General features: G+C 36.5%; 3 protein-coding genes across 10 annotated transcripts in view; 1 reads left to right on the top strand and 2 right to left on the bottom strand.

Annotated features, from left to right (window-relative positions):
- LOC139980031 (L-aminoadipate-semialdehyde dehydrogenase-phosphopantetheinyl transferase-like) overlaps positions 1 to 929 on the bottom strand; it is a 39,860-nt gene extending 38,931 nt beyond the window's left edge. The window contains exon 1 of one of the 2 annotated variants that reach the window (XM_071991387.1): positions 739 to 929. In XM_071991387.1, the coding sequence (XP_071847488.1) occupies positions 739 to 866 (128 nt within the window). In that variant the 5' untranslated portion in view covers positions 867 to 929. Of the gene's footprint in view, positions 1 to 718 lie in introns of both variants that reach the window. The other variant, XM_071991389.1, reaches the window with a different exon arrangement.
- Positions 930 to 3,969: 3,040 nt separating this feature from the next.
- LOC139980030 (alpha-N-acetylgalactosaminidase-like) lies at positions 3,970 to 16,931 on the top strand. Of its 5 annotated transcripts, none has more exons than XM_071991385.1 (8): positions 3,970 to 4,086; positions 4,959 to 5,130; positions 10,147 to 10,321; positions 11,356 to 11,533; positions 11,696 to 11,778; positions 12,640 to 12,801; positions 14,277 to 14,474; positions 15,434 to 16,931. In XM_071991385.1, exons 2-8 carry the CDS (start codon positions 4,967 to 4,969, stop codon positions 15,728 to 15,730), a joined length of 1,257 nt encoding a protein of 418 aa, XP_071847486.1. In that variant the 5' UTR covers positions 3,970 to 4,086; positions 4,959 to 4,966; the 3' UTR covers positions 15,731 to 16,931. The 5 variants fall into 5 exon arrangements, with proteins under 5 accessions (XP_071847486.1, XP_071847487.1, XP_071847485.1 ...); XM_071991386.1 differs by having other exon boundaries at positions 4,036 to 4,091; XM_071991384.1 differs by having other exon boundaries at positions 4,047 to 4,161.
- Positions 16,932 to 17,361: 430 nt separating this feature from the next.
- LOC139980029 (asparaginyl-tRNA synthetase-like) overlaps positions 17,362 to 24,707 on the bottom strand; it is a 13,392-nt gene continuing 6,046 nt past the window's right edge. For 2 of the 3 annotated variants that reach the window (XM_071991380.1, XM_071991378.1), the window contains exons 8-12: positions 24,510 to 24,547; positions 19,848 to 19,914; positions 18,919 to 19,053; positions 18,651 to 18,775; positions 17,362 to 18,035 (exon numbers count right to left, since the gene is read on the bottom strand). In XM_071991380.1, coding sequence (XP_071847481.1) covers positions 17,891 to 18,035; positions 18,651 to 18,775; positions 18,919 to 19,053; positions 19,848 to 19,914; positions 24,510 to 24,547 — 510 coding nt within the window. In that variant the 3' untranslated portion in view covers positions 17,362 to 17,890. The remainder of the gene's footprint in view (positions 18,036 to 18,650; positions 18,776 to 18,918; positions 19,054 to 19,847; positions 19,915 to 24,509; positions 24,548 to 24,707) is intronic. The other variant, XM_071991379.1, reaches the window with a different exon arrangement.

The raw sequence follows: 24,707 nt of genomic DNA, 5'->3' as shown, positions 1-24,707 counted from the left end.
TTGGCGCGAAGCGTACAAGAAAATTTTGGGATTTACAAACCCTCTAGATGGCCAGAAACGGCACTTGCCGAGGTTTCCAAGCGGCATATACCCAACTTTAAAATAGGGATTTCATGTCCGAAATATCTCATAATCAGGATCCAAAATACTTTTTTTTTAACTTCGGGTGTTATTTTGGGAAAATTGCTCCTGTCAATCTTGTTTCAGGCACTACGTTAGAATGTTCGAGAGCCGCCCACGGTGCCAGCCGCTCTCACGCAATACCAGCAAACAAGATCACATGTGATCAAGTGCACTTATGCAGTCACATGATGGATTCCAAATAAAGATGGAGCATTGAAGCATTATATACCACAGACTAATGCCTGTTCAACCTTGAGGTTGAGGAGTTTTCATTTCTAGGACCTGTCGAACACAACCAATGACTTGGCATCAACTCTGACGAAGGCTTAGACTTACACAGTTAGGGTGATGCTGTTCAATATACCACACACTCCCCTGGGGCCTACCGTAGGCCAAACTTAATCCAGTAAGCCTAAGTTAATGACTAGCCTAACTTTTAAATAGTGTTATGTGGCATTGTCCTAAGTTAGAGTATAGGCCTACTGACTAAATTTAGAACCGTAGGCAATTCCCCAAAGAACATAATGTTACAGCTAGTCTACAGGTCGACATGAATTGGTGAGCTTATTCAAGATGCAAGCTTAGTTAACCAAACCGTGGTAAAGCTGACTCTACTTCCAACTATCCGCTCGTAGTCGTACGTCCGCACACCAGCAAATGAAAGGTAGCAGACCACGGAAGTAATAAGTCACTTCCGTGTAGACAACAACAACAACAGAAACAGTACAAGAAAAGGTTGGCATATTATAGCCCCAACACTGGACACGAATTAAAAGTTTTCTTGTTATTGGTAACAAAACCTGTTTGAACGTAGCAGCCACTAAGAGCAGCCACTAACAGCAGCCAATAGTGTATACATCAACGTTACACGCCGTTGGCCACTGATGTTTGTACACTGTGACGAGCGCTGGGTACGCTGTGGCGGGAAAGTGGATCCCCAGCAGCCACTAAGGGCAGCCTAAATTAGCGGACAATAACAAGACTGCTACTTTTTCGTACCTGTTTTAAAGCGATAATAATTAACGCTATGAATACTGTAAAATGCCAATAATTGCACCATATGAGAGATGAGTTGTTGCTCTTTCATGTAATATAATTTTGGAATTTAATGGTGGACGAAATCTGCATCCATATTGAACTGAAACTTGTGATCCTACCAAATCTTGTGGAGAAAGGCGTAAATGGCGGCAATTTTTATACCATTTTTTTTTCTTTTTTTTTCAAATGTCTAAACAATTAATTTATGAGAATATGCAACAGTCAAGAGGGGTACAATGACGATGTTAAGTTATTCCTCTTACACGTGGTATGAAAAAACAGCCAGTAACACTTTGATTTATTGAAATTCGATGGCTACAAACCGTTCGACCCTGCAGGAGTGGGATGCAAATGGGAAAATTAGCTCGAAACGCGCGGTAATGTGTTATGATCCAAACGTATTATTATTTCAAAATCGGTTAATTTGAGTTATCGACGTAGTTAGGAGGTCCGGTTAGAATCAAATCAAAGAAAACAATTTCTTCTTTCACGTGTAATACCTACTATCGGTAACAAAGCCGATTTTTTTGACCAAAAGTGGCCTAAACGTTTTAAAATATTGATATTTTTTTTTTCTTCTTCAAAATCGATTAATTTTAGTTATGGCGCCTACTGGCATGTCTGGTTAGCACCACATTAAAGTAGACAGGTTCATCTTTCACGTGATATACCTCTACTATCGGTAACAAAAATGATTTCTTGACCAAAAATTCCCTTAAAGTTCTAACCCCGATACGGACATCTCTAAACGTGCTGAATATACGTTATGTGTAATGATCAGAAAAATGGTTAATTTTTATTTTTTTCAAAATCGATTAACTTTAGTTATGGAGCCTACCAGCATGTCCGGTTAGCACCACATTCAAGTAGACAGGTTCATCTTTCACGTGATATACCTCTACTATCGGTAACAAAAATGATTTCTTGACCAAAAGTGGCCTTAAAGTTCTAACCCCGATACGGACATCTCTAAACGCGCTGTATATACGTTATGTGTAATGATCAGAAAAATGGTTAATTTTTATTTTTTTCAAAATCGATGAACTTTAGTTATGGAGCCTACTGACATGTCCGGTTAGCACCACATTAAAGAAGACAGGTTCATCTTTCACGTGATGTACCTCTACTATCGGTAACAAAAATGATTTCTTGACCAAAATTGGCCTTAAAGTTTTAACCCCGATACGGACATCTCTAAACGCGCTGTATATACGTAATGTGTAATGATAAGAAAAATGGTTAATTTTTATTTTTTCAAAATCGATTAACTTTAGTTATGGAGCCTACTGGCATGTCCGGTTAGCACCACATTAAAGTAGACAGGTTCATCTTTCACGTGATATACCTCTACTATCGGTAACAAAAATAATTTCTTGACCAAAAGTGGCCTTAAAGTTTTAACCCCGATACGGACATCTCTAAACGCGCTGTATATACGTAATGTGTAATGATAAGAAAAATGGTTAATTTTTATTTTTTCAAAATCGATTAACTTTAGTTATGGAGCCTACTAGGATGTCCGAATAGGACCACATTAAAGTAGAAAGGTTCATCTTTCACGTGATGTACCTCTACTATCGGTAACAAAAATGATTTCTTGACCAAAAGTGGCCTTAAAGTTTTAACCCCGATACGGACATCTCTAAACGCGCTGTATATCTAATGTGTAATGATCAGAAAAATGATTTTTTTTTTTCCAAAATCGATTAACTTTAGTTATGGAGCCTACTAGGATGTCCGAATAGGACCACATTAAAGTAGAAAGGTTCATCTTTCACGTGGTATACCTCTACATACGGTAACAAAATAATTTCTTGACCAAAAGTGGCCTTAAAGTTTTAACCCTGATACGGACATCTCTAAACGCGCTGTATATACGTTATGTGTAATGATCCAAAAAATGATTAATTCCTGTGTGGGCAATTGGGCCTTTGAGGTTGCTGCATGGGTCCCGTTACAGTTAAAATATGAAGTCGTTGGTATTTTTGGATACCGCAATGTCCAATAGGGCCAACACCTCTAAACGAATTATGTTACATAACGTATATACAGCGCGTTTAGAGATTTCCGTATCGGGGTTGAAACTTTAAGGTCACTTTTGGTCAAGAAATCAGTTTTGTTACCGATAGTAGAGGTATATCACGTAAAAGAGGAACCTTTCTACTTTAATGTGGTGCTAACCGGACATCCTAGTAGGCTCCATAACTAAAGTTAATGGATTTTGAAGAAAGAAAAAAATCATTTTTTGGATCATTACACCTTAGATATACAGCGCGTTTAGAGATGTCCGTATCGGGGTTAAAACTTCAAGGCCACTTTTGGTCAAGAAATCATTTTTGTTACCGATAGTAGAGGTATACCACGTGAAAGAGGAACATTTCTACTTTAATGTGGTGCTAACCGGACATCCTAGTAGGCTCCATAACTAAAGTTAATCGATTTTGAAAAAAATAAAAATTAACCATTTTTCTGATCATTACACATTACGCATATACAGCGCGTTTAGAGATGTCCGTATCGGGGTTAAAACTTTATGGCCATTTTTGGTCAAGAAATCATTTTTGTTACCGATGGTAGAGGTATACCACGTGAAAGAAGTACCGTTCTACTTTAATGTGGTGCTATCCGGACATCCTAGTAGGCTCCATAACTAAAGTTAATCGATTTTGAAAAAAAAAATCATTTTTCTGATCATTACACATTACGTATATACAGCGCGTTTGGGGTTTTATTTTCGCCAATCTAGCGTTTTTTCGTCAACTGTCGCTGGTAACACTGGTTATAACAAACACACACGACCGCAGTTGTAGTACTGTGTGTCATGTCTTACTGTCCTTCTTTTCTTAGTGGCTGCTGTTAGTGTCTGCTCTTAGTGGCTGCTACCTTCAATGAGGCGTAAACAAACAAACGATAAGGTTTAATCAGGTGAGGTTAGTTAACACTCACGGGCAGTCAATCTAGCTACTGGGTTTGTCTAAAGACTGATTATATACTTACTGGGTAACAAGTAATGAGGAATATTTTAATAACGTAATTTCGTTCTCAGGTTACAGTTCTGTTGCCCAGGTCACACACATCCCATCCCAGGTGATTCCAACTGTTGGAGCTAGGCCCTAGCTCGGAACGTGCTCCTAACGTCAGGCCTAACAATTGCTACATAACAGTTATGTAGGCTAGCCTAACTTAGAACTAAGCCTACATAAACAACAAACATAAGGTCTAGGGACCTAAGCTATAACGATGTAAGTGTAATGAGTGGGCCTGTTCTCCTAACATTATACAAAGTGGCTATTCTTACGACTATTCGTAAGAATAATTTCCGATTACGCATGCGCAGTTGCTATTTTTATGACAGGAGTACTATTTTTACGACCAGGAGTAACAATAATTTTCGGTTAGTGTTAGGGTTAGGATTGGGGTTTAGGGTTAAAGTTAGGGTTAGGTTACCCCTACTACATGCGCAGTTGCTTTATTTACTTTACTGCGCTTGAATTCGCCTTTGTTGTAAGAATAGTTTATAAATAATTGTTACAACTAGTTGTAAGAATAGCCACGGCCAACATTATACGTGTAGTCCATGCTTAACATGACTTTGTTGGCTGTAACAATTCAGCAAGTTTGAGCATTTCATTTTACACAATGTTAAACGACTACAAATAATATGAAGTATTAAAGTTAAGACAAGGCTTATCTAGTATAGTTTATTGGTAACTATGTACAGCCTACAGGTGTCCCCCTGAGGCTATGTTCCATGATTCATCAGCTTCCATAAAGTTTACTGTATGTTTGTATTCCAGATTTCAAGATGTCTTTCAGAATGTTACTAAGTATTGTGTTAACCTTGATGGTCGCTAGGTTAACACTTAGTTTAGATAATGGTTTAGCAAGGCTACCACCGATGGGATTTCAAGCTTGGGTGAGATTCAGATGGCGAACTGATTGCGATCTGGACCCAAAGAATTGCTTGAGGTATGTTTTTCAGTTGAACTGTAGAGAGCATGATTTCCATCCCTGCCCAGATTCCTTTACTCTTAATAATACTCAGATCTGTAGAACAACTTGTGCCAAATATTGATGATAAACTGACCTTCTTATTGATGATAACTGACCTTCAAGCCACATGACCTTTGCAACAGCCTTATCATGTACACAGGCATTTTCTATCGCCTTAGATGTTCACCTCCACTCACCGTCGCTCTCCAGATAAATTTACTATGCACTAGTCTACTCTAACTCTAGGATATCCTACAGTATGGAAATGTATGGTATGACCAATATTTCCGTTCTAAAGCCTTTACAAGTTCTACAAAATAAAATTTTAAAAATTATCACATTCAACCACTGGCGTTTTCCTACTAATACTCTGCACAGTACTCTTGGTGTCCTCAAAGTCAATGATGTTCATATTTTCAAAATGTGTACTTTTGCTTACAAATACAGTACCGCCCAGATTAAATCGGCCGTGGCATCGTGTATCGTAACAAAATATGAGGAGTCTATCGTAATATCGTTTCCATTAGACCTATAGCAAATACCTAATGTAATATCGGGCGTCGCATCGTGGTCATAATATCGTGATGGTGTGTTAATCATTTCACTGGCACTTTATACTAATTGTAATGTTATCGTTTTAGTGTGAATTACTTTGCAGAAAGATCAATCGTTTCATCATGACTTGAAAGAATTGGGGAAGACTTCATTCCGCAGTAAATTACATCATCAATACAACGCTAGATTCATTTCAAATTCTGATCAAAAAGTTTAGTGTGTCACCAAAATTAAGTGTCAATCAACATACAAGTTTCATAATCGCAAAACTAGTACGATAGACCTAATGAACAAACTGTAATCGTCCAAACTCCTTCATACAAACTCCTTCTTTAAAAACAGAGCGATCACAAAATATTCTCTATTCAAAAAAAACATTCCGTTCTGAACTTCTTGTATGCATGAATATCAGCCTAGGCTTTAATTGCACTAGCAAATCGTCCCAAAATGCTAGGATAGGGTTAATATGCATTGTAACGCTGAATATGCCTAGCTTTTTCACCGTCCGGGGATAACAGCCTGATATTCATAAGGTTCTATATTCATAAGACCTGTTCATTGTTCATAAGGTTCATCCATAAGGATTCATTGTTCATAAGGTTCGCTATTCATAATGAGCAAAAGGTTCATTGTTCATAAGGTTCGTTATTCATAATGAAAAAAAAGGTTCGTTGTTCATAATTGGTAAAAGGGTTCGATATTCATAATGGTGAAAAGGTTCGTTGTTCATAATTGGTAAAAGGGTTCGATTATTCATAATAGTTCAAAGGGTTGGTAATCCATAATAGACAAAAAGGTTCGTTATTTAGCGGGGCTGACACCCCAGTAATCGATGGGATCATGATGTCAACCCGTATTGACGCGCACATTAAAAATTATACAAAATAGGTCATAACTTCTGTCAGAAGCTTTTTTACTTAAATTTCATGAAGTCATTTACTTGCATTTGGTCGGACAGTTTTGTATGGTAGCAAACTTATTTTCTAAAAATACTCTATGGTCAAGTTGATCACGAACCTCTTAGAATTTTCAAACAGTAATCAGTTCAGACATGTATGGTTTCACCAAATCCTCCATTACATGCAACAAAAGTATATTTTTTTTTTGAATATTTATGTGGTAATACTTGAAATTTTCATTTTGTTCAAACATGTGTTTAAGTATCATATAACGTAGTTAAATACACATTCGCCCAAAATGCAATGATAAGGTTTAGACCTAGTACTTCTTAAAAAATTGAGATTCCAATTACTAGTCAAAAATAATTTCTGAAGAAAAACCTTATGATATTTTTCACAAATATTGATGCTTAGATAAGTGCTTCCTCACAATCAACGAGCCGCCCCGAAATTCGCTCCGCTTACGTAAAACTTCTATGTAGTTTTTTACACACATAATTCCCATTAACATTGGTCACGGAACTTAAGTCATCGACATTCGAACTTGCCCAAGTTTCATTACATGGTGGTACATTTTCCGGCCATCTGGACGCAGAGTGTAAGTTTTTGTGTAATATGGAAATTATTAATGGTACTGTGCTCTGCGGTTAAAACTTAACCTAGTGCGACCTATTGCGACAAATTTTGTAAGCTGTTGTAGAAGAAAATTTTGTATCAAATTTAAAGTACTGTATGGTACTATAATTTACAAAAGATGGTTTTCCTTAGGTGGTAGGGAAACAGGGTGTTTCAAATAATAATAATATTCATCAGTTATTTTTTTTTATCTCTTTATTACGACGCTTAAGTGACCACAAATATGGGAGAAACCCGCACAGGCTTATGGATTACAACCTATTGCGACAAATTTTGCTAAGCTGTTGTAGAAGAAACTTTTGTATCAAATGTAAAGTACTGTATGGTACTATAATTTATAAAAGATGGTTTTCCTCAGGTGGTAGGGAAAAGGGGTATTTCGGTGAACTCAATCTCTTTGTAAAGTATTTGGATACTTAAAATGACCATGTACATGCAGTTTCTATTTCTCTTTAGTAAGCTCTACGAAGCATCTTTATCCTTTGTGGATCTTTATTGGAATAAATACGAAATGTATTTTTTGACGACAGTATTTAACGGTAAGCATTTTTTAAGTTGTTGACTGAGCTTCAAAATCCATTTTCAAAAAAGTTTGTTTTCATGAAGATCGACATATAGCTAGGGAAGGGAAATATTTATTTAACCACATCAACGAAAGTTGTTTAATTATCCAAATAAAATACATGTTTCTCGTACTGAGATCTGAAAAAAAAGGGCTGCCATTTTTCTTCTTTTCATGCGCTAATAAATACTGGTAGGAATATGTGGCAACCTTTACAAAATAATTTTTAAGGATAGTAAGATTTCTTGTAATCCGAATAGAGACTCAGGAATCAGGAAAAGGGAGGCCCCTTGCGCGGTCGAGAAACATGTTTTGTTTTAACCGGCCCTGCTTCAAAGTTGTTGGGTGGATTTTATTCCTTTTCATTCTGTTGGAACCAACGATATATTATATAAAAACTTCACACAAGAAAGGCTTAGTAATACTTTATTATTTCTTCAAAATGTTGCCAACTATTCAAAGTAAACTTATCCTCCGTGGAACATAACCTCTACAACTAACAAAAAAGTTGGGAAAAGAAACACTGAATAGAAACCCAATTAACCAAAAACAGTTGTTAACTAATATGTAAATGTTACTTAAGTTGTGAGCTGACTTCAACAAATTTTCAAGGCGAAACTCCTGTAAAGATCGATTCTCGCACAGTACCGTAGGAACTTCCTGATACACGATATTAGGATTGGTTCAGGTGTTTGACATGTCTATTTTGTATGAAAGAGCACAAAAGGACAAAAAGAACAGTGAAGAAACTACCATGATAGCATGCTCTGTTAAGGAGATAGTACACTTTGAAGATCAAAATTTCTTTGAAAATGACTGGTGTAGAAAGACTAACTGTGAGGGTGTGATGTCACATCCTCACTTCCTTAACATGTGTGAATATATTTCTTTAAAAATTATTTACATTTTTTAACACATTTGAAAATAATATAATCAAAAATTCTTCAGATGTTTAATCTCAAATACTTCCTTTGACAAATATGAGATCTCCTGACATATCTTTTGGTTGAAAGTCATGAAATCTCACAAAATACTTAGGAAAAAAAACAAAGACTTTTCAGGAATGTGAGGATGTGACATCACAGCTAGTCAGATTTCAGCAGTTTCTACACAATCTGATAAAACTTTACACTTGAATATCTCTTTAACCGAAAAAGATATTTGAACAGTTTTTTCACCATTGTGTTTCTTTTATTGTCCTCTTTGATATAACATAAACACGAATGACAATTGAACCAATCATTTAACGAAATAGCGTGCATAATAAAAACCCAAAGCCCAAACGAAGTTCCGAATCGTGACGCACTCAGCTTGAAATCACAATATTACGTATAAGCGTGAATGTAGCAGTCATGTTTGCTATCGGGAAGGCTTGGTATCATGATATAGCGTGTGATCGTGGTGTATCGTATATAGTTGTAGCGTTTACAAAACTTTACAGTATTCAGGTTTCACGATAGAAAACTATAAGGGCATCACAATACACGATGCCACGGCCTATTTAATCTGGGCGGTACTGTACGTTAACAATGCACTGCCTTATGTCTTTTTCGAAATATTGTACACTCAAGATTTGGGTCAGATATCCCAAACGTCACAAGAACAAATGCACTTTTCTCTGTCACTAGACACTGCTCTAAACATGGAAAGTTTCTGCTAAACAATTACTGTTGTAAAATATGGAATAATCTCCCAACTGGTATTAGACATTCGAAATCATGTGCTTCATTTAGGTATCGACTAAAGAGTTATCTAACTTCCAAGTACCGTGATTGATATTATTGTCAATTTTGTTTTGTACATTTTGTTTTTCTTTCTTACTTTGTTCTGTTATTTTCTTTCTTTTTCTTTAGGGTTACTAGCTTTGAGAAACATTTTGTTTTTTCTAGTTTCCTGTATATACCATTACTGCACTGTTTTTGTATGTATATATGTGAAATATATTAACTGAACTGAACTGGCTGTTTTGATTGTGTATATACTGTGCATCTTTATGTGATAGGTGTTGTTGTATTTTGCCCTGCCTCGTTTAATGCTGAAGATTAGTTTAGGAGCTATTCACGCTTTTATGTGTAGATACGTCTGTTTATCTCAGACTTCCATTTAAAATTGGATATGAAACAAAAAAATGCAATGATCTGCTCCTCATCCACACAGCATATTTTGTGTTTGACACAAAAAGAAATGTTAAATCATTCTGCAATAGAAACATGATGAGAGTACCAAAGGTTTCAGAAAACAATCAGCATTTTTTTACTTTTTCATTTTAACAAAACAAGATTAATGTGGCAACAGGCCCCCAAATATTTATATTTGCCATTTTCTCTTTCAAAAATGCAGTGAAGCTTTGATCCGCACAATGGCAGACCTGGTGGTAGAGAAAGGTTTCAAGGATGTTGGCTACGAGTATGTTAACATTGACGATTGTTGGATGGCCACGGAAAGAGATCCGTCTGGGAAATTGATCGCTGACCCCATACGGTTCCCAAATGGGATGAAAAGTTTAGCAGATTATGTAAGAAATTTCATCTCATTTTTTTACCTTGAAGCTTTATGGTTTTGATTTGTCTACAAATTAAGTTCTTCCCCATTAGGATTATGCATAGGATTACCCTGTTGATATCACTTCCTGATGCATCAGTAGTGAAAGTGGCTGATATTAGAGTCTAGTTGACAATGGTTGTCGCCCTACCTCACTCATTTGTCTGTGTTTTCTAGGTTAGAGCTAGAGTTGGTTTCAGTGCCATTTCGGATTAGCAGTGTTAGAATAATAAACATTGCTGTAAGTCTTGCAGAGAACCCTCCTGGATGTTGTGACTTCCATACTATTCACAGACATTGCAGAACTTTCTTGTAGCCAAAATTATGTTTTGAGGATGGCAAATTTCTTTCAGACATGAAATCACATGAAGACAAATGATTGTTGAAGTAAGAGCATTAGTGACCAATATTTGACATTTTCTAGCATAATTGTAATTTCGGATAAATGCTGATGATATTTGAAGCTTTGGATTCACTTGGACAATTTTGAATATTTATAATGATAATTGATTCCTGATTTATAGAGATTTATTGAACAGTTTGAAAACTTAGGTCATTTATCACCATTTGTAATTTTTTTTTGATCAAAATGGTATTGTGGTGTAGGAGGAATTACCGGATGAAGCCAAGAAAAGCATTGCCTTCCTCAGTCTGTGTTATATTGACACATTATTTGAAACCCGGTGTTCACTTAAAGATATAAATATTACAAAACGAAAGGTTATAAAACAAACTAAATTAAACAATACAAAGTAAATAGTGGTGTTTATATCTCTAATGCGTTATGAATAACTTCAGTCTAGCCATATTGGCACCATCATGCAATAATGTAGGCCTGTAGAATCCAGTATGTATTTTCCAATGACATAACCAAATCAAGCGAGGTTAATGTTCTTTGGGCTTATGATTAATTATTGTTTTATTTTCACTTTTGCTTCATAAGCTTCCTGACCTCCTGACTATAGTATACATTTAATTTATTTCTGTCCATACTGTTATTTTTGGTAGGTTCATTCCAAGGGACTCAAAATTGGAATCTATGAGTCGATGGGCTACCAGACTTGCCAAGGGTTTCCAGGGACATTCGAGCACATAGATGATGATGCAAAGACGTTTGCTGAATGGGGAATTGATTTTGTTAAGATGGATACCTGTCATACACCAAGAGGTCAGCTTGTCAGTGAAGGTATGTTGGTCTGCAATGTATGCATACGTTGAAATAGAAACTTTTTGCATAATCTCATTACATAAATTTGCATAAATGAGAAAGTCTTAAGGTTCAAAAGTTTCAAGAGATACATTGACTTGTATTTATAAAGAGTTTTTTTCTCTCTACATTATGTTGCAGGCTTCAAAAACTTTTCAAGGGCTCTTAATTCAACTGGACGGCCTATTGTGTTTTCCTGTGAATGGCCCCACGTTGGTCCTCATGTGAGCAAGTGTTCTTCCTAACATTTTGTTTCTGTACGGCACAATACTTTCAAACTGACTTATAAGTATGTGATTGGACACACCAACAGTTCTTCAGCAGTGATGAATAACACAGTAGCTGTTACCTTTCTGTCTGCACATTTTGCCCAAAATATTGAGAGTATGGAATTGGGAAAATGGGAAAATCCTTCCAAACTGTTTCTCTAAAAGACTAATGAATTAGCACAAATTTTGCCCAATATTGACATTCATCACCCTTCCAAAATAAAGTCATCCATATGGCACCTAACCTAACTGGGGATGTGGAGTAGGTCTGCCTGTAGTAAGAATGTTAACTTTAATAATGTTACGGGTATGGGCAAGGGTGGGCGGGAGAAACTGTGTCCTGGATGGGGGCACTGACTCTTTGAGCATAGAGGTCTCATGACCTGTATACTCTTGCTAACCTCGCAAGCCAACCAGTCTAGTAGCGGACTTTACTGAGTTTGATTCCTGCATCACATACCAGTGTTATTTGTACTGTATGTAATGCACAGACTCGTCAACCTACCCCCTACCATGCTGAAGAGATTTTCATTGGAATTAGACAATAGAATTAGACAATCTTCTATTCTCAAAGTAATCATTTTCACTAATATGTTCAATTTGGTCACGCAGCTTGTCTTAATGTGAAGATTGTTAGGTACAACATCTTTCTGTCATTTTTGTTACTCTGCCACAGTGCCACCTGAGTGTCACCTTTTAATAGCCATGAAAACTATTCCGCCATACCCCTAGAAGCTCAACTGGTGTCTGAAACGTTTAGATGTAAGTAATTAAAGACAGCTTCTCCACATTTTGCCCTCCATTTGATCTCTGCAGCCAGACTGGGATACCATGTTCAACTACTGTAACACCATAAGAAACGGTCGCGACGTGCAAGATTCATGGGATGCAGTGACGTCTATTATCGAAAACTTTGCCAAAAACCAAGTCATCTTTAAAAATGTATCTGGCCCTGGAAGGTACAATGACCCTGATCAGGTAAGAAATTTATTTCTTCAACAGAAACTTTTATTTTTTTATTTTTACATTACAGATATGGAGTGGAAGGGGTGATTCATTTCACTGTAGTTGTCATTAAATATTTAATATGTAATGTTTATTACCTACATAATGTCACCAAACATTGAAATCTCTCCCCCAAAGTGTACCCCTTCCCCTACTCTCTGTCAACTCATCACAGCTCCACTGCTCTCTCTTTTTTATGTAAAGCTTTGAAACATTGTTGATTAGTTTTGTTCACAGTTAAGGAATTTTGACCCGCCTGCATTTTTTGAGACATTTTCACTTTATAGAGCCAGTGCAGTAACTTCTCTGCATTAAAGACCAATGACATAATCTGCAGTATGCACTGTAACAAGCTCTTCAACGATATCATGTTGGGATTGCCAAAACCTGATGAGCAAAATGCAGGACACTTTCTGAATTGCACAGATGTCCCCCAATATAGTTGGGGCTGAGCTTAAAAAAAAAACCCTAGATGGCTGGAACTTACTTCCAGGCATTGTAAATGATTTTTAACTTTTTCAAAAAACATTGTTTTTATTAAGTTTGAACTGAAACAAAAAATGTGTCAAAAGATAAGAAAACAAGTTAAATTTCTTCGTATGATACACTTAAATTCTCGTAAAGGGGCCCTGAGTCTGTGATGTCACTGCCAGTCTGTAACAGCTGGCAACCTTTCATTTTGTTGGTATGTTGATGAACTCCACTAGCCGTATGTGCCATATGTTAATTTTCATAGATCGTTTCATTGTTTTTATCAAGTTTGAACTGAAACAAAAAATGTGTCAAAAGATAGGAAAACAAGTTAAATTTCTTCGTATGATACACTTAAATTCTCGTAAAGGGGCGCTGAGTCTGTGATGTCACTGCCAGTCTGTAACAGCTGGCAACCTTTCTTTTTGTTGGTATGTTGATGAACTCCACTAGCCGTATGTGCCATATGTTAATTTTCATAGATCGTTTCATTGTTTTTATCAAGTTTGAACTGAAACAAAAAATGTGTCAAAAGATAGGAAAACAAGTTAAATTTCTTCGTATGATACACTTAAATTCTCGTAAAGAGGCCCTGAGTCTGTGATGTCACTGCCAGTCTGTGACAGCTGGCAACCTTTCATTTTGTTGGTATGTTGATGAACTCCACTAGACGGATGTGCCATAAGTTATTTTTCATAGATCGTTTCATTGTTTTTATCAAGTTTGAACTGAAACAAAAAATGTGTCAAAAGATAGGAAAACAAGTTAAATTTCTTCGTATCATACACTTAAATTCTCGTAAAGAGGCCCTGAGTCTGTGATGTCACTGCCAGTCTGTAACAGCTGGCAACCTTTCATTTTGTTGGTATGTTGATGAACTCCACTAGACGGATGTGCCATATGTTATTTTTCATAGATCTATTAAATGTAACCATAATATCAAGTCTTTGTGGTTTCCTTTTTCATTCCAATTTTAGCTGATTATAGGTGACTATGCCCTGAGCTATGAACAATCCAAAACGCAGATGGCATTGTGGGCCATTATGGCAGCGCAACTGTTAATGTCAAACGATTTGAGAGATTTACCAGCGTGGGCCGAGGACATCTTAAAGAACAAAGAAATCATCGCAGTGGACCAGGATCCTCTCGGTATAATGGGGCAGAGAATTGTGAACGTGAGTAACTATGGAAACACATGATCTGCCAGTTGAGACATTTTGAAGAAACAATATAAATTAGATTTTTCAACAACTTACTCAACTGTAGTTTGGTGGCAGATTGAGGGAGGGGGCTCTTCTGAAATTGTTTTATGATTAATAAATTAGTTGCAAATATAATCTTGCTCAATAGCAGGTAAATTGTGAAAAAAAAAAACATATTGGCATGATTCATAGTTGGGCATCCATGACTTTTAACCGATGCAGTTGTATGTTCACATACAAGTCATGTTGTATGTTCACATACAAGTCAAGTATGTTCACATACAAGCCGATGTATGTTTACATACAAGTCAAGTAAGGATAGGCTATCCTGATACTATCAATTTCTGGTATGCTTTCATATTGGTTCTGGAATTAAACATAGAATGCTGCTTTGAAGGAGCTTAAACTATGTCCTAGTTTGATCTGGTGGGTCACAGTGAAATTGTCTACCCAATCCAAATGCTGAATCACTTAAGGATGTGCCTTCTCCCATGACAAGTACAGACATATGACATAACATGGGAAATTAAAGGCCACTGTGAAATTGTTGGATGGTATACCTGTAATTTGCATTATTGGCTTGAACAGGATTAAAAGCAGTGACATCATGATTTCAAGCCCTGCTGTTTACCAACTGTCCAATTGTTCAGTCCATAGTTGGTGGCAATCCCTTACTAACCATATCTTTCCTATGGGACACCAGTCAGAAACCACCAAGCTCCTTCCTTTAGGTGTAACCAATCATCATACACCAGGATTATCCATTGAAACATTACCAGGTTTATCCATTGAAATCCGAACCAGAAAAGTGGCAGGTGGATAAAAGGATTTCAAGAAACTTTTTGCTGATTGATAAATATTTTTTTCTGACAGATTTTTCATAGTTTCTTTCTTTCACAAGAAGCTATTTGTTTTTCTGTTTTTGTCCACAGGAGACCAGGATGCAGGTGTGGACAAAACCACTCGCAAACGGATCGTTTGCAGCAGTTTTCTTCTGCCCATTTCATGGCATACCGTATGACTACACAACTACACCCAGAAAACTTGGCTTTCATACAGGGACCATCTACAAGATAAGAGAGTTATTTGAGCACAAGGACCTGGGAACCTTTCAGACGGATGATAGCGTGACAGTTACCGTCAACCCATACGGTTCAGTAATGATCAGAGCCGATCCAGTTATGAGTAGCCACAAGCCTGGGACTCATTTCAAGATTAATCCACTTTAGGAAGTACCACCAATGTGGTGAAGTTCTAAACTTCACTGCTTTCTTATAATTTGGCACTTTTCACCTTATTTTTTATACTGTGAATTCTTAAAAAATTTGTCTATTACCAAAAAAAAGTGTGCCTTAAACTGTGACCTGACTGAAGTCAGAAACGTTAAGTGAAAGTATAACTTTCTTTATAGCAATCTGTCTTTCAATATTAAATGAGTCTACACATTCCTGCCATTTGTCCTTCTTTTGTTCTTGCTTGTTTGGATTTTTATGTTTTTGTTACTTTGAAAATAATTTTGAATTTGCCATTAAAAGGCAGTGTTATATTTTATATTTGTTACTTTGTAAACAATTTCCAATTTGCTATATGAAGGCAGTGGGATTTTGAGCTGCTTGGAAGGAAGTTGTCTCGGGTGAGAACATCATTTTCCTTATATTCTTATAGTTGTTTAACACTTTATAATCATGAAAAACTGATTGTCTGAAGTACCAAGCTTATTGCCTGTTGTGTTATTGGAGTTTGGAAAAATAATGGCAGAAATTATGATTTATGTTTATAATTCTATGTACTGGAAACTAATATATATCTAGTTTTATTTTTATTTAAGCAGAGCAAACTACTAGAATGTTAAGTGTTTTACAAATTGTCAGTAGTCATTGCAAAAATAATGTAATTTATTTTTGCATACAGAATCTTCAGTAGTTTGAGCATTTAATAATAAATGTTGAGGGAAAAACACATAGATATTAAAGCTGTACTAAAGAATGAAACAAAACACCATTTCTACTGTTTGTCAAAGAATTGAAATGCAAAGTAAGTTTGTAAATACAAGACCAAAAAATTGTCTCATTTTCCCTTATTGATGTGTCTGGCCTTCCAGTTTCCAGAATAAAATGTCCACAGACAAACTTTTGTGGTATTTCTTGAAATATTGAACATTATGTTACATCCAATAACAAAAGGTGTTTCTGATGTCTGTCACATGATGAAAGCAGCTGTATGTATGCCTAAACTTAACGGTTGATAGTTCAGGCATTCTGTGCTTATTTTCATAGTGTGCTCTGTCGAAATGTTTAATGTTTCATGTTGTAGAAGTAGAGACTGCTTTCATCATTTTGTCAGCAAAGTTAGTAACAAAGTCCAAAAGGCTGGGATATATTTTGCACTTGAAGCTTGTCGTGAAATAAATACAATTGATGTAAATCAAAATCACCTATTATATTTATTTCTTTTGTTGCAGTAACAAAACAATAGTCTTTGTTTATTTTTTGTTTCAGAAGTGATTGATTACCTTGTTGTTTATATACTTTATATCACACACTATACTGTGCCTTAACCTAGTCATTTTATCTGGCTTTAATATATATAGTGATACAACCTTAGCTGTGGTGTGGCTAACATGATGCAACAAATCTGTCTTTATTTTATGCTAGATTCCTAAATTACCCCCTAATGTAGCAGGCACAGATATGGGGATGACCCTCGCTCCTCCTCCTTTTGAACCCCCACCCAAAAAAAAGTAATAGTTACTACCACCTTTCATGTAGCCCTAATTATAGCCAAAATATGCCTCAAAATTCACCATCTTTCGCTCAAATACCAATTGCTTCTGGTTGAGGACCTCTACATGAGAAGAGTGATAAACGACCCTAGAGCCACACCCCGTTCCTTGGTAGGCTAAAATTATGCAAATCACGTACTGGATCCGCCCTTGGTAGGCTAACATTATGCAAATCACGTACTGGATCCGACCTTAGAAGGCTAAAATTATGCAAATAACGTACTGGATCCGCCCTTGGTAGACTAACATGAAGAATATAATGTACTTGCAGTAATGATTCAATGTTTTAAAGTTCCTGGCCTTTCTGGAAGGTTGGTTCGAAAAACCCCTTTGAAATTCAGATTTATAGCAAAAGGTGGGGCAATCTCCAAATCCAAAACTCAGAGTCAAATTCAGGAGGGCTGCATATATCCACAGGTAATTTGAAAAGTTCCGAGTCCAAACTTGTCATCTTGAATTCAAGCATCCAAGCTATTAGATATTGCAGCTTAAATCTCTCCAGCACTGTGGCCGTTTTGTTGTACAAAAAGGATGCTGCCCGACACAGAGTACCTATCGCTGCAGTTTCATTTTTAAAATAGTTTGTTTGCAAGTCTTCCGGCGATGCTTACAAGACACAAGAATGTGAGAACCTTGGGAATGGAATAACGTCTCTGATGTTGTCAACTCCCAACAGAAATAAAAGATACCTCTCGAAACCAAGTCCAAAACCTCCATGTGGGATACTCCCAAAGCTTCTTAGATCTAAATACCTAGACAGAAAAAAAAATATGGTCAAACAATCAGTGACATTAGAGGTAGGTGGCAGTTACAGCAAGTTTGCAAACAAACTCAAATATTTCAATGAAAGCTTTGGTAAAGTCATTATTCTACACAGAATTTCTCAGAAAAGGAAACTTCTCCAAGCCTCTCAAGCCTTAAATATCTTAGCCAAAAAGCGTTGCACCATTAAAATATTTTGCAGATTTTTTTGTGTCGTTTATTAAAACATAAGATAACTAATGTCACATAGTTGCAAAAATTAGAAATTCAGGATAAAAGTAAGTTAAACATTAAAAACCCTGGTTCCAAAGATTGTAGACCAATGGTGTGAAAGACATAATCAAGGCATTACCATCAAAATATAAACACCTGTGTCGTTTGCTTTTCTGGAAAATCATTAGCCATGAAGATTGAAATAAATCTATTCATTGTATCATGAGATTGTGTCACATACCCTCATTCAACTAATGCAACCCTCATAATTGTCTAAGTACTGTGAATGAAGACCTTGAAAAGTTTGAAGAGTATTACTTTATTGTCTGCTAAACGTAACTTAAAATGCAGCTTTAGAAACAGACAGAACAGAGTCTTCTGTCAAAACTTACCACTGATATTCTTTCTCAAGACCAAGAGATGCTAATTTGTGTTTTAGTAAATGCAAGCGATGTTCCCTGAGGCTGCCACCTATCAACTCTCCGACCCCTGGTACCAGAAGATCAACAGCTGCAACCTGAAAGAAGCATGGATATATGGTATGAATATATGAATATTTAACAGTATGTATGCACAAACATTAACGTTATTACTAATAATGGTAATATAATAATAATATAATCAATAAGAAACAAAACAATAAGATTTATAGATACTTGCCGTTTCATTTTTATCGTCATTGCTGAGAGCATAAAATGCTTTCAGACTTTGAGGATAGTCGATAACAAAGACTGGCCGATTCCCACAATGCATCACTATGTATTTCTCATGTTCAGACTGTAGATCGGCACCCCACTGATGGTAAAGGAGAATGAAATGCCCATGAAGTAGAACATAGAAAGAAATTAACAATAAATGTTGCACAATCTCTATAAACATGTTTATGCAACTTCTACTCATCCACATTATGTTCTTCACAGCTGTGCAATGGAACAAAGAAATGATTAGATTTAACACATCTTAGTAAAAGTAAGTAAATAAGTTAGTAAGTAGTATTTTATTAAATCTCATTGCAGGGTTGGTTTTTAACGTTAATCTTAAAGGTGTCCGAGCAACTTCCAAGTTATAAAAGGTTTGAAGACTCGCGCAAAAATCTAATGCCGGTAATCTGACCTAGTTTCGAATGAGGTGAAACAGAAGTGTTAGACACCACAATCGATCCCAGAAAATACGCACACAGCTTGCTACCTTCGGTAATTAGACACTAGTGTACAGTCAGTACATACAGCTGTGGTCAATACCCACAGCACAGTGTATAAACGATACAGCGATGGACATCTCAGGTCCAGCTAAAGATAACAAGGTATCACGTTTCATTACTGTCTGCATTTTGTAGCGACAACAGAAAACTTCACTTGCAAGCAACGGAAAGGGTCTCCTCTACTTGACCCACACTTTGAAACTCTCTCTATATCAAAAACAGAAACGAATATCACTGGTTTCAAAATGTGATTTATTACACATCACTGTTTAATAGCATATTTATAATTTAATTTAATTGATAGTGCCACTGAGAATTGCATACCATTGCCTTATTAACTGACAGATATCATAATTCATATTACCATTATATGTAAAATAATTCTCACCTTTGGCTCAAATTCCCAAGACTCTTTAGAATTTTGTAAAATATTAATTGCTTCTGCGTACGAAATTCTGAAAGCAGAGACAAAAGGGGATCAAGGTATGCAAATTTGGTATTCTTTTGATTTGTATACTTTCAGTGCTCTTTATATTCATTAACCTCCAGGTGAACAGCATTCACTACACTTTTAAATAGACAAATATGTCCTACTTCTGTAGGAGGAAACTTGCACAGGTAAGCAACACACTTCAAGTTTTTTGTGATTGCATTAGCATGTTTATTCCTTTTTTCCCTTCTTGGTGTGGGGGTGGGAGGGGGGAGAAGGGCAAGGTAACAGAGCATCTGTTACAATATCATAGGCAACAAGCTACAAGTAATTCTTTGATTGTGCATTTCCTTATGGTAGAGAATGTGACCTTTCAAACACAACTTAACTATTTAACCTCAGTTTAACTATTTATTCCTTGTTTCCTTTTTTCCCCTTCTTGGTGTGGGGGTGGAAGGGAGAAGGGCAAGGTAACAGAGCATCTGTTACAATATCATAGGCAACAAGCTACAAGTAATTCTTTGATTGTGCATTTCCTTATGGTAGAGAATGTGACCTTTCAAACACAACTTAACTATTTAACCTCAGTTTAACTATTTATTCCTTGTTTCATTTTTTCCCCTTCTTGGTGTGGGGTGGAAGGGAGAAGGGCAAGGTAACAGAGCATCTGTTACAATATCATAGGCAACAAGCTACCAGTAAATTCTTTGATTGTGCATTTCCTTATGGTAGAGAATGTGACCTTTCAAACACAACTTAACTATTTAACCTCAGTTGAACTATTTATTCCTTTTTTCCCTTCTTGGTGTGGGGGTGGAAGGGGGGAGGAAAAAGTAACAGAGAATATGTTACACTATCATAGGCAACAAGCTACCAGTGAATTTTTTGATTGTGCATTTCCCTATGGTAGAGAATGTGACCTTTCAAACATAACTAAACTATTTAACCTCAGTTAAACTATTTATTCCTTTTTTCCCTTCTTGGTGTGGGGGTGGAAGGGGGGAGGAAAAAGTAACAGAGAATATGTTACACTATCATAGGCAACAAGCTACCAGTAAATTCTTTGATTGTGCATTTCCTTATGGTAGAGAATGTGACCTTTCAAACACAACTTAACTATTTAACCTCAGTTGAACTATTTATTCCTTTTTTCCCTTCTTGGTGTGGGGGTGGAAGGGGGGAGGAAAAAGTAACAGAGAATATGTTACACTATCATAGGCAACAAGCTACCAGTGAATTTTTTGATTGTGCATTTCCCTATGGTAGAGAATGTGACCTTTCAAACATAACTAAACTATTTAACCTCAGTTAAACTATTTATTCCTTTTTTCCCTTCTTGGTGTGGGGGTGGAAGGGGGGAGGAAAAAGTAACAGAGAATATGTTACACTATCATAGGCAACAAGCTACCAGTGAATTATTTGATTGTGCATTTCCTTATGGTAGAGAATGTGACCTTTCAAACATAACAAAACTATTTAACCTCAGTTGAACTATTTATTCCTTTTTTCCCTTCTTGGTGTGGGGGGAGGGGGGAGGGGAAGGTAACAGAGCATCTGTTACAATATCAAAGGCAACAAGCTACCAGTGATTTTTTTATTGTGCATTTCCTTATGGTAGAGAATGTTGCCTTTCAAACACAACTTAACTATTTAAGCTCAGTTAACCTATTTATTCCCTTTTCCCCTTCTTGGTGTGGGGGTGGAAGGGAGAAGGGCAAGGTAACAGAGCATCTGTTACAATATCAAAGGCAACAAGCTACCAGTGAATTTTTTTATTGTGCATTTCCTTATGGTAGAGAATGTTGCCTTTCAAACACAACTTAACTATTTAAGCTCAGTTAACCTATTTATTCCCTTTTCCCCTTCTTGGTGTGGGGGTGGAAGGGGGAGGGGAAGGTAACAGAGCATCTGTTACAATATCAAAGGCAACAAGCTACCAGTGATTTTTTTATTGTGCATTTCCTTATGGTAGAGAATGTTGCCTTTCAAACACAACTTAACTATTTAAGCTCAGTTAACCTATTTATTCCCTTTTCCCCTTCTTGGTGTGGGGGTGGAAGGGAGAAGGGCAAGGTAACAGAGCATCTGTTACAATATCATAGGCAACAAGCTACCAGTAAATTCTTTGATTGTGCATTTCCTTATGGTAGAGAATGTGACCTTTCAAACACAACTTAACTATTTAACCTCAGTTGAACTATTTATTCCTTTTTTCCCTTCTTGGTGTGGGGGTGGAAGGGGGGAGGAAAAAGTAACAGAGAATATGTTACACTATCATAGGCAACAAGCTACCAGTGAATTTTTTGATTGTGCATTTCCCTATGGTAGAGAATGTGACCTTTCAAACATAACTAAACTATTTAACCTCAGTTAAACTATTTATTCCTTTTTTCCCTTCTTGGTGTGGGGGTGGAAGGGGGGAGGAAAAAGTAACAGAGAATATGTTACACTATCATAGGCAACAAGCTACCAGTGAATTATTTGATTGTGCATTCCTTATGGTAGAGAATGTGACCTTTCAAACATAACAAAACTATTTAACCTCAGTTGAACTATTTATTCCTTTTTTCCCTTCTTGGTGTGGGGGGAGGGGGGAGGGGAAGGTAACAGAGCATCTGTTACAATATCAAAGGCAACAAGCTACCAGTGATTTTTTTATTGTGCATTTCCTTATGGTAGAGAATGTTGCCTTTCAAACACAACTTAACTATTTAAGCTCAGTTAACCTATTTATTCCCTTTTCCCCTTCTTGGTGTGGGGGTGGAAGGGAGAAGGGCAAGGTAACAGAGCATCTGTTACAATATCAAAGGCAACAAGCTACCAGTGAATTTTTTTATTGTGCATTTACTTATGGTAGAGAATGTTGCCTTTCAAACACAACTTAACTATTTAAGCTCAGTTAACCTATTTATTCCCTTTTCCCCTTCTTGGTGTGGGGGTGGAAGGGGGAGGGGAAGGTAACAGAGCATCTGTTACAATATCAAAGGCAACAAGCTACCAGTGATTTTTTTATTGTGCATTTCCTTATGGTAGAGAATGTTGCCTTTCAAACACAACTTAACTATTTAAGCTCAGTTAACCTATTTATTCCCTTTTCCCCTTCTTGGTGTGGGGGTGGAAGGGAGAAGGGCAAGGTAACAGAGCATCTGTTACAATATCATAGGCAACAAGCTACCAGTAAATTCTTTGATTGTGCATTTCCTTATGGTAGAGAATGTGACCTTTCAAACACAACTTAACTATTTAACCTCAGTTGAACTATTTATTCCTTTTTTCCCTTCTTGGTGTGGGGGTGGAAGGGGGGAGGAAAAAGTAACAGAGAATATGTTACACTATCATAGGCAACAAGCTACCAGTGAATTTTTTGATTGTGCATTTCCCTATGGTAGAGAATGTGACCTTTCAAACATAACTAAACTATTTAACCTCAGTTAAACTATTTATTCCTTTTTTCCCTTCTTGGTGTGGGGGTGGAAGGGGGGAGGAAAAAGTAACAGAGAATATGTTACACTATCATAGGCAACAAGCTACCAGTGAATTATTTGATTGTGCATTTCCTTATGGTAGAGAATGTGACCTTTCAAACATAACAAAACTATTTAACCTCAGTTGAACTATTTATTCCTTTTTTCCCTTCTTGGTGTGGGGGGAGGGGGGAGGGGAAGGTAACAGAGCATCTGTTACAATATCAAAGGCAACAAGCTACCAGTGATTTTTTTATTGTGCATTTCCTTATGGTAGAGAATGTTGCCTTTCAAACACAACTTAACTATTTAAGCTCAGTTAACCTATTTATTCCCTTTTCCCCTTCTTGGTGTGGGGGTGGAAGGGAGAAGGGCAAGGTAACAGAGCATCTGTTACAATATCAAAGGCAACAAGCTACCAGTGAATTTTTTTATTGTGCATTTCCTTATGGTAGAGAATGTTGCCTTTCAAACACAACTTAACTATTTAAGCTCAGTTAACCTATTTATTCCCTTTTCCCCTTCTTGGTGTGGGGGTGGAAGGGGGAGGGGAAGGTAACAGAGCATCTGTTACAATATCAAAGGCAACAAGCTACCAGTGATTTTTTTATTGTGCATTTCCTTATGGTAGAGAATGTTGCCTTTCAAACACAACTTAACTATTTAAGCTCAGTTAACCTATTTATTCCCTTTTCCCCTTCTTGGTGTGGGGGTGGAAGGGAGAAGGGCAAGGTAACAGAGCATCTGTTACAATATCAAAGGCAACAAGCTACCAGTGAATTTTTTTATTGTGCATTTCCTTATGGTAGAGAATGTTGCCTTTCAAACACAACTTAACTATTTAACCTCAGTTAATCTATTTAAGCCCAAAAAGGTTTGATTTCTTCGGGTGTGCATATGAAATAAACGTAACTAAATATTGTCAAAACTAAAGACCTTATACAAGTACAAAAATTAAAACACAGCACATGGCTTCACATTGTTTTACATACTTGTTGAATACAGAAACAGGCTACAAAAATGAAATGACTAAGTTAAATTTGATATTTTGTAACTTCTGGGGAAACTATATTGAATAATCAAATCAAAAGGAAAGTACAGAATTAAGGGAAACATCTCAGACATGAACAAAACAAAGATGATGACATTGACTTACATAAGAAATGGTTGATTTATGCAGTTTTCAACTGTATCCTAAACCAAGAAACAAAATGGAGAGGGCAACCTGTTAAAAAGTTGTTACACCACGGTAAGCAAATTTATTCAAACCTCAATAAATATATATATATATATATATATATATATAAATATACAGCTTTAATAGTTGTGTTCGGTTCAAATTCTACTAATCTGT

The sequence above is a fragment of the Apostichopus japonicus genome, chromosome 14 (genome assembly GCF_037975245.1).
Source record: "Apostichopus japonicus isolate 1M-3 chromosome 14, ASM3797524v1, whole genome shotgun sequence".
Taxonomy (NCBI): domain Eukaryota; kingdom Metazoa; phylum Echinodermata; class Holothuroidea; order Aspidochirotida; family Stichopodidae; genus Apostichopus; species Apostichopus japonicus.
Note: the sequence above shows the minus strand (reverse complement) of the source record. Positions and strands in the feature narration are given on the sequence as shown.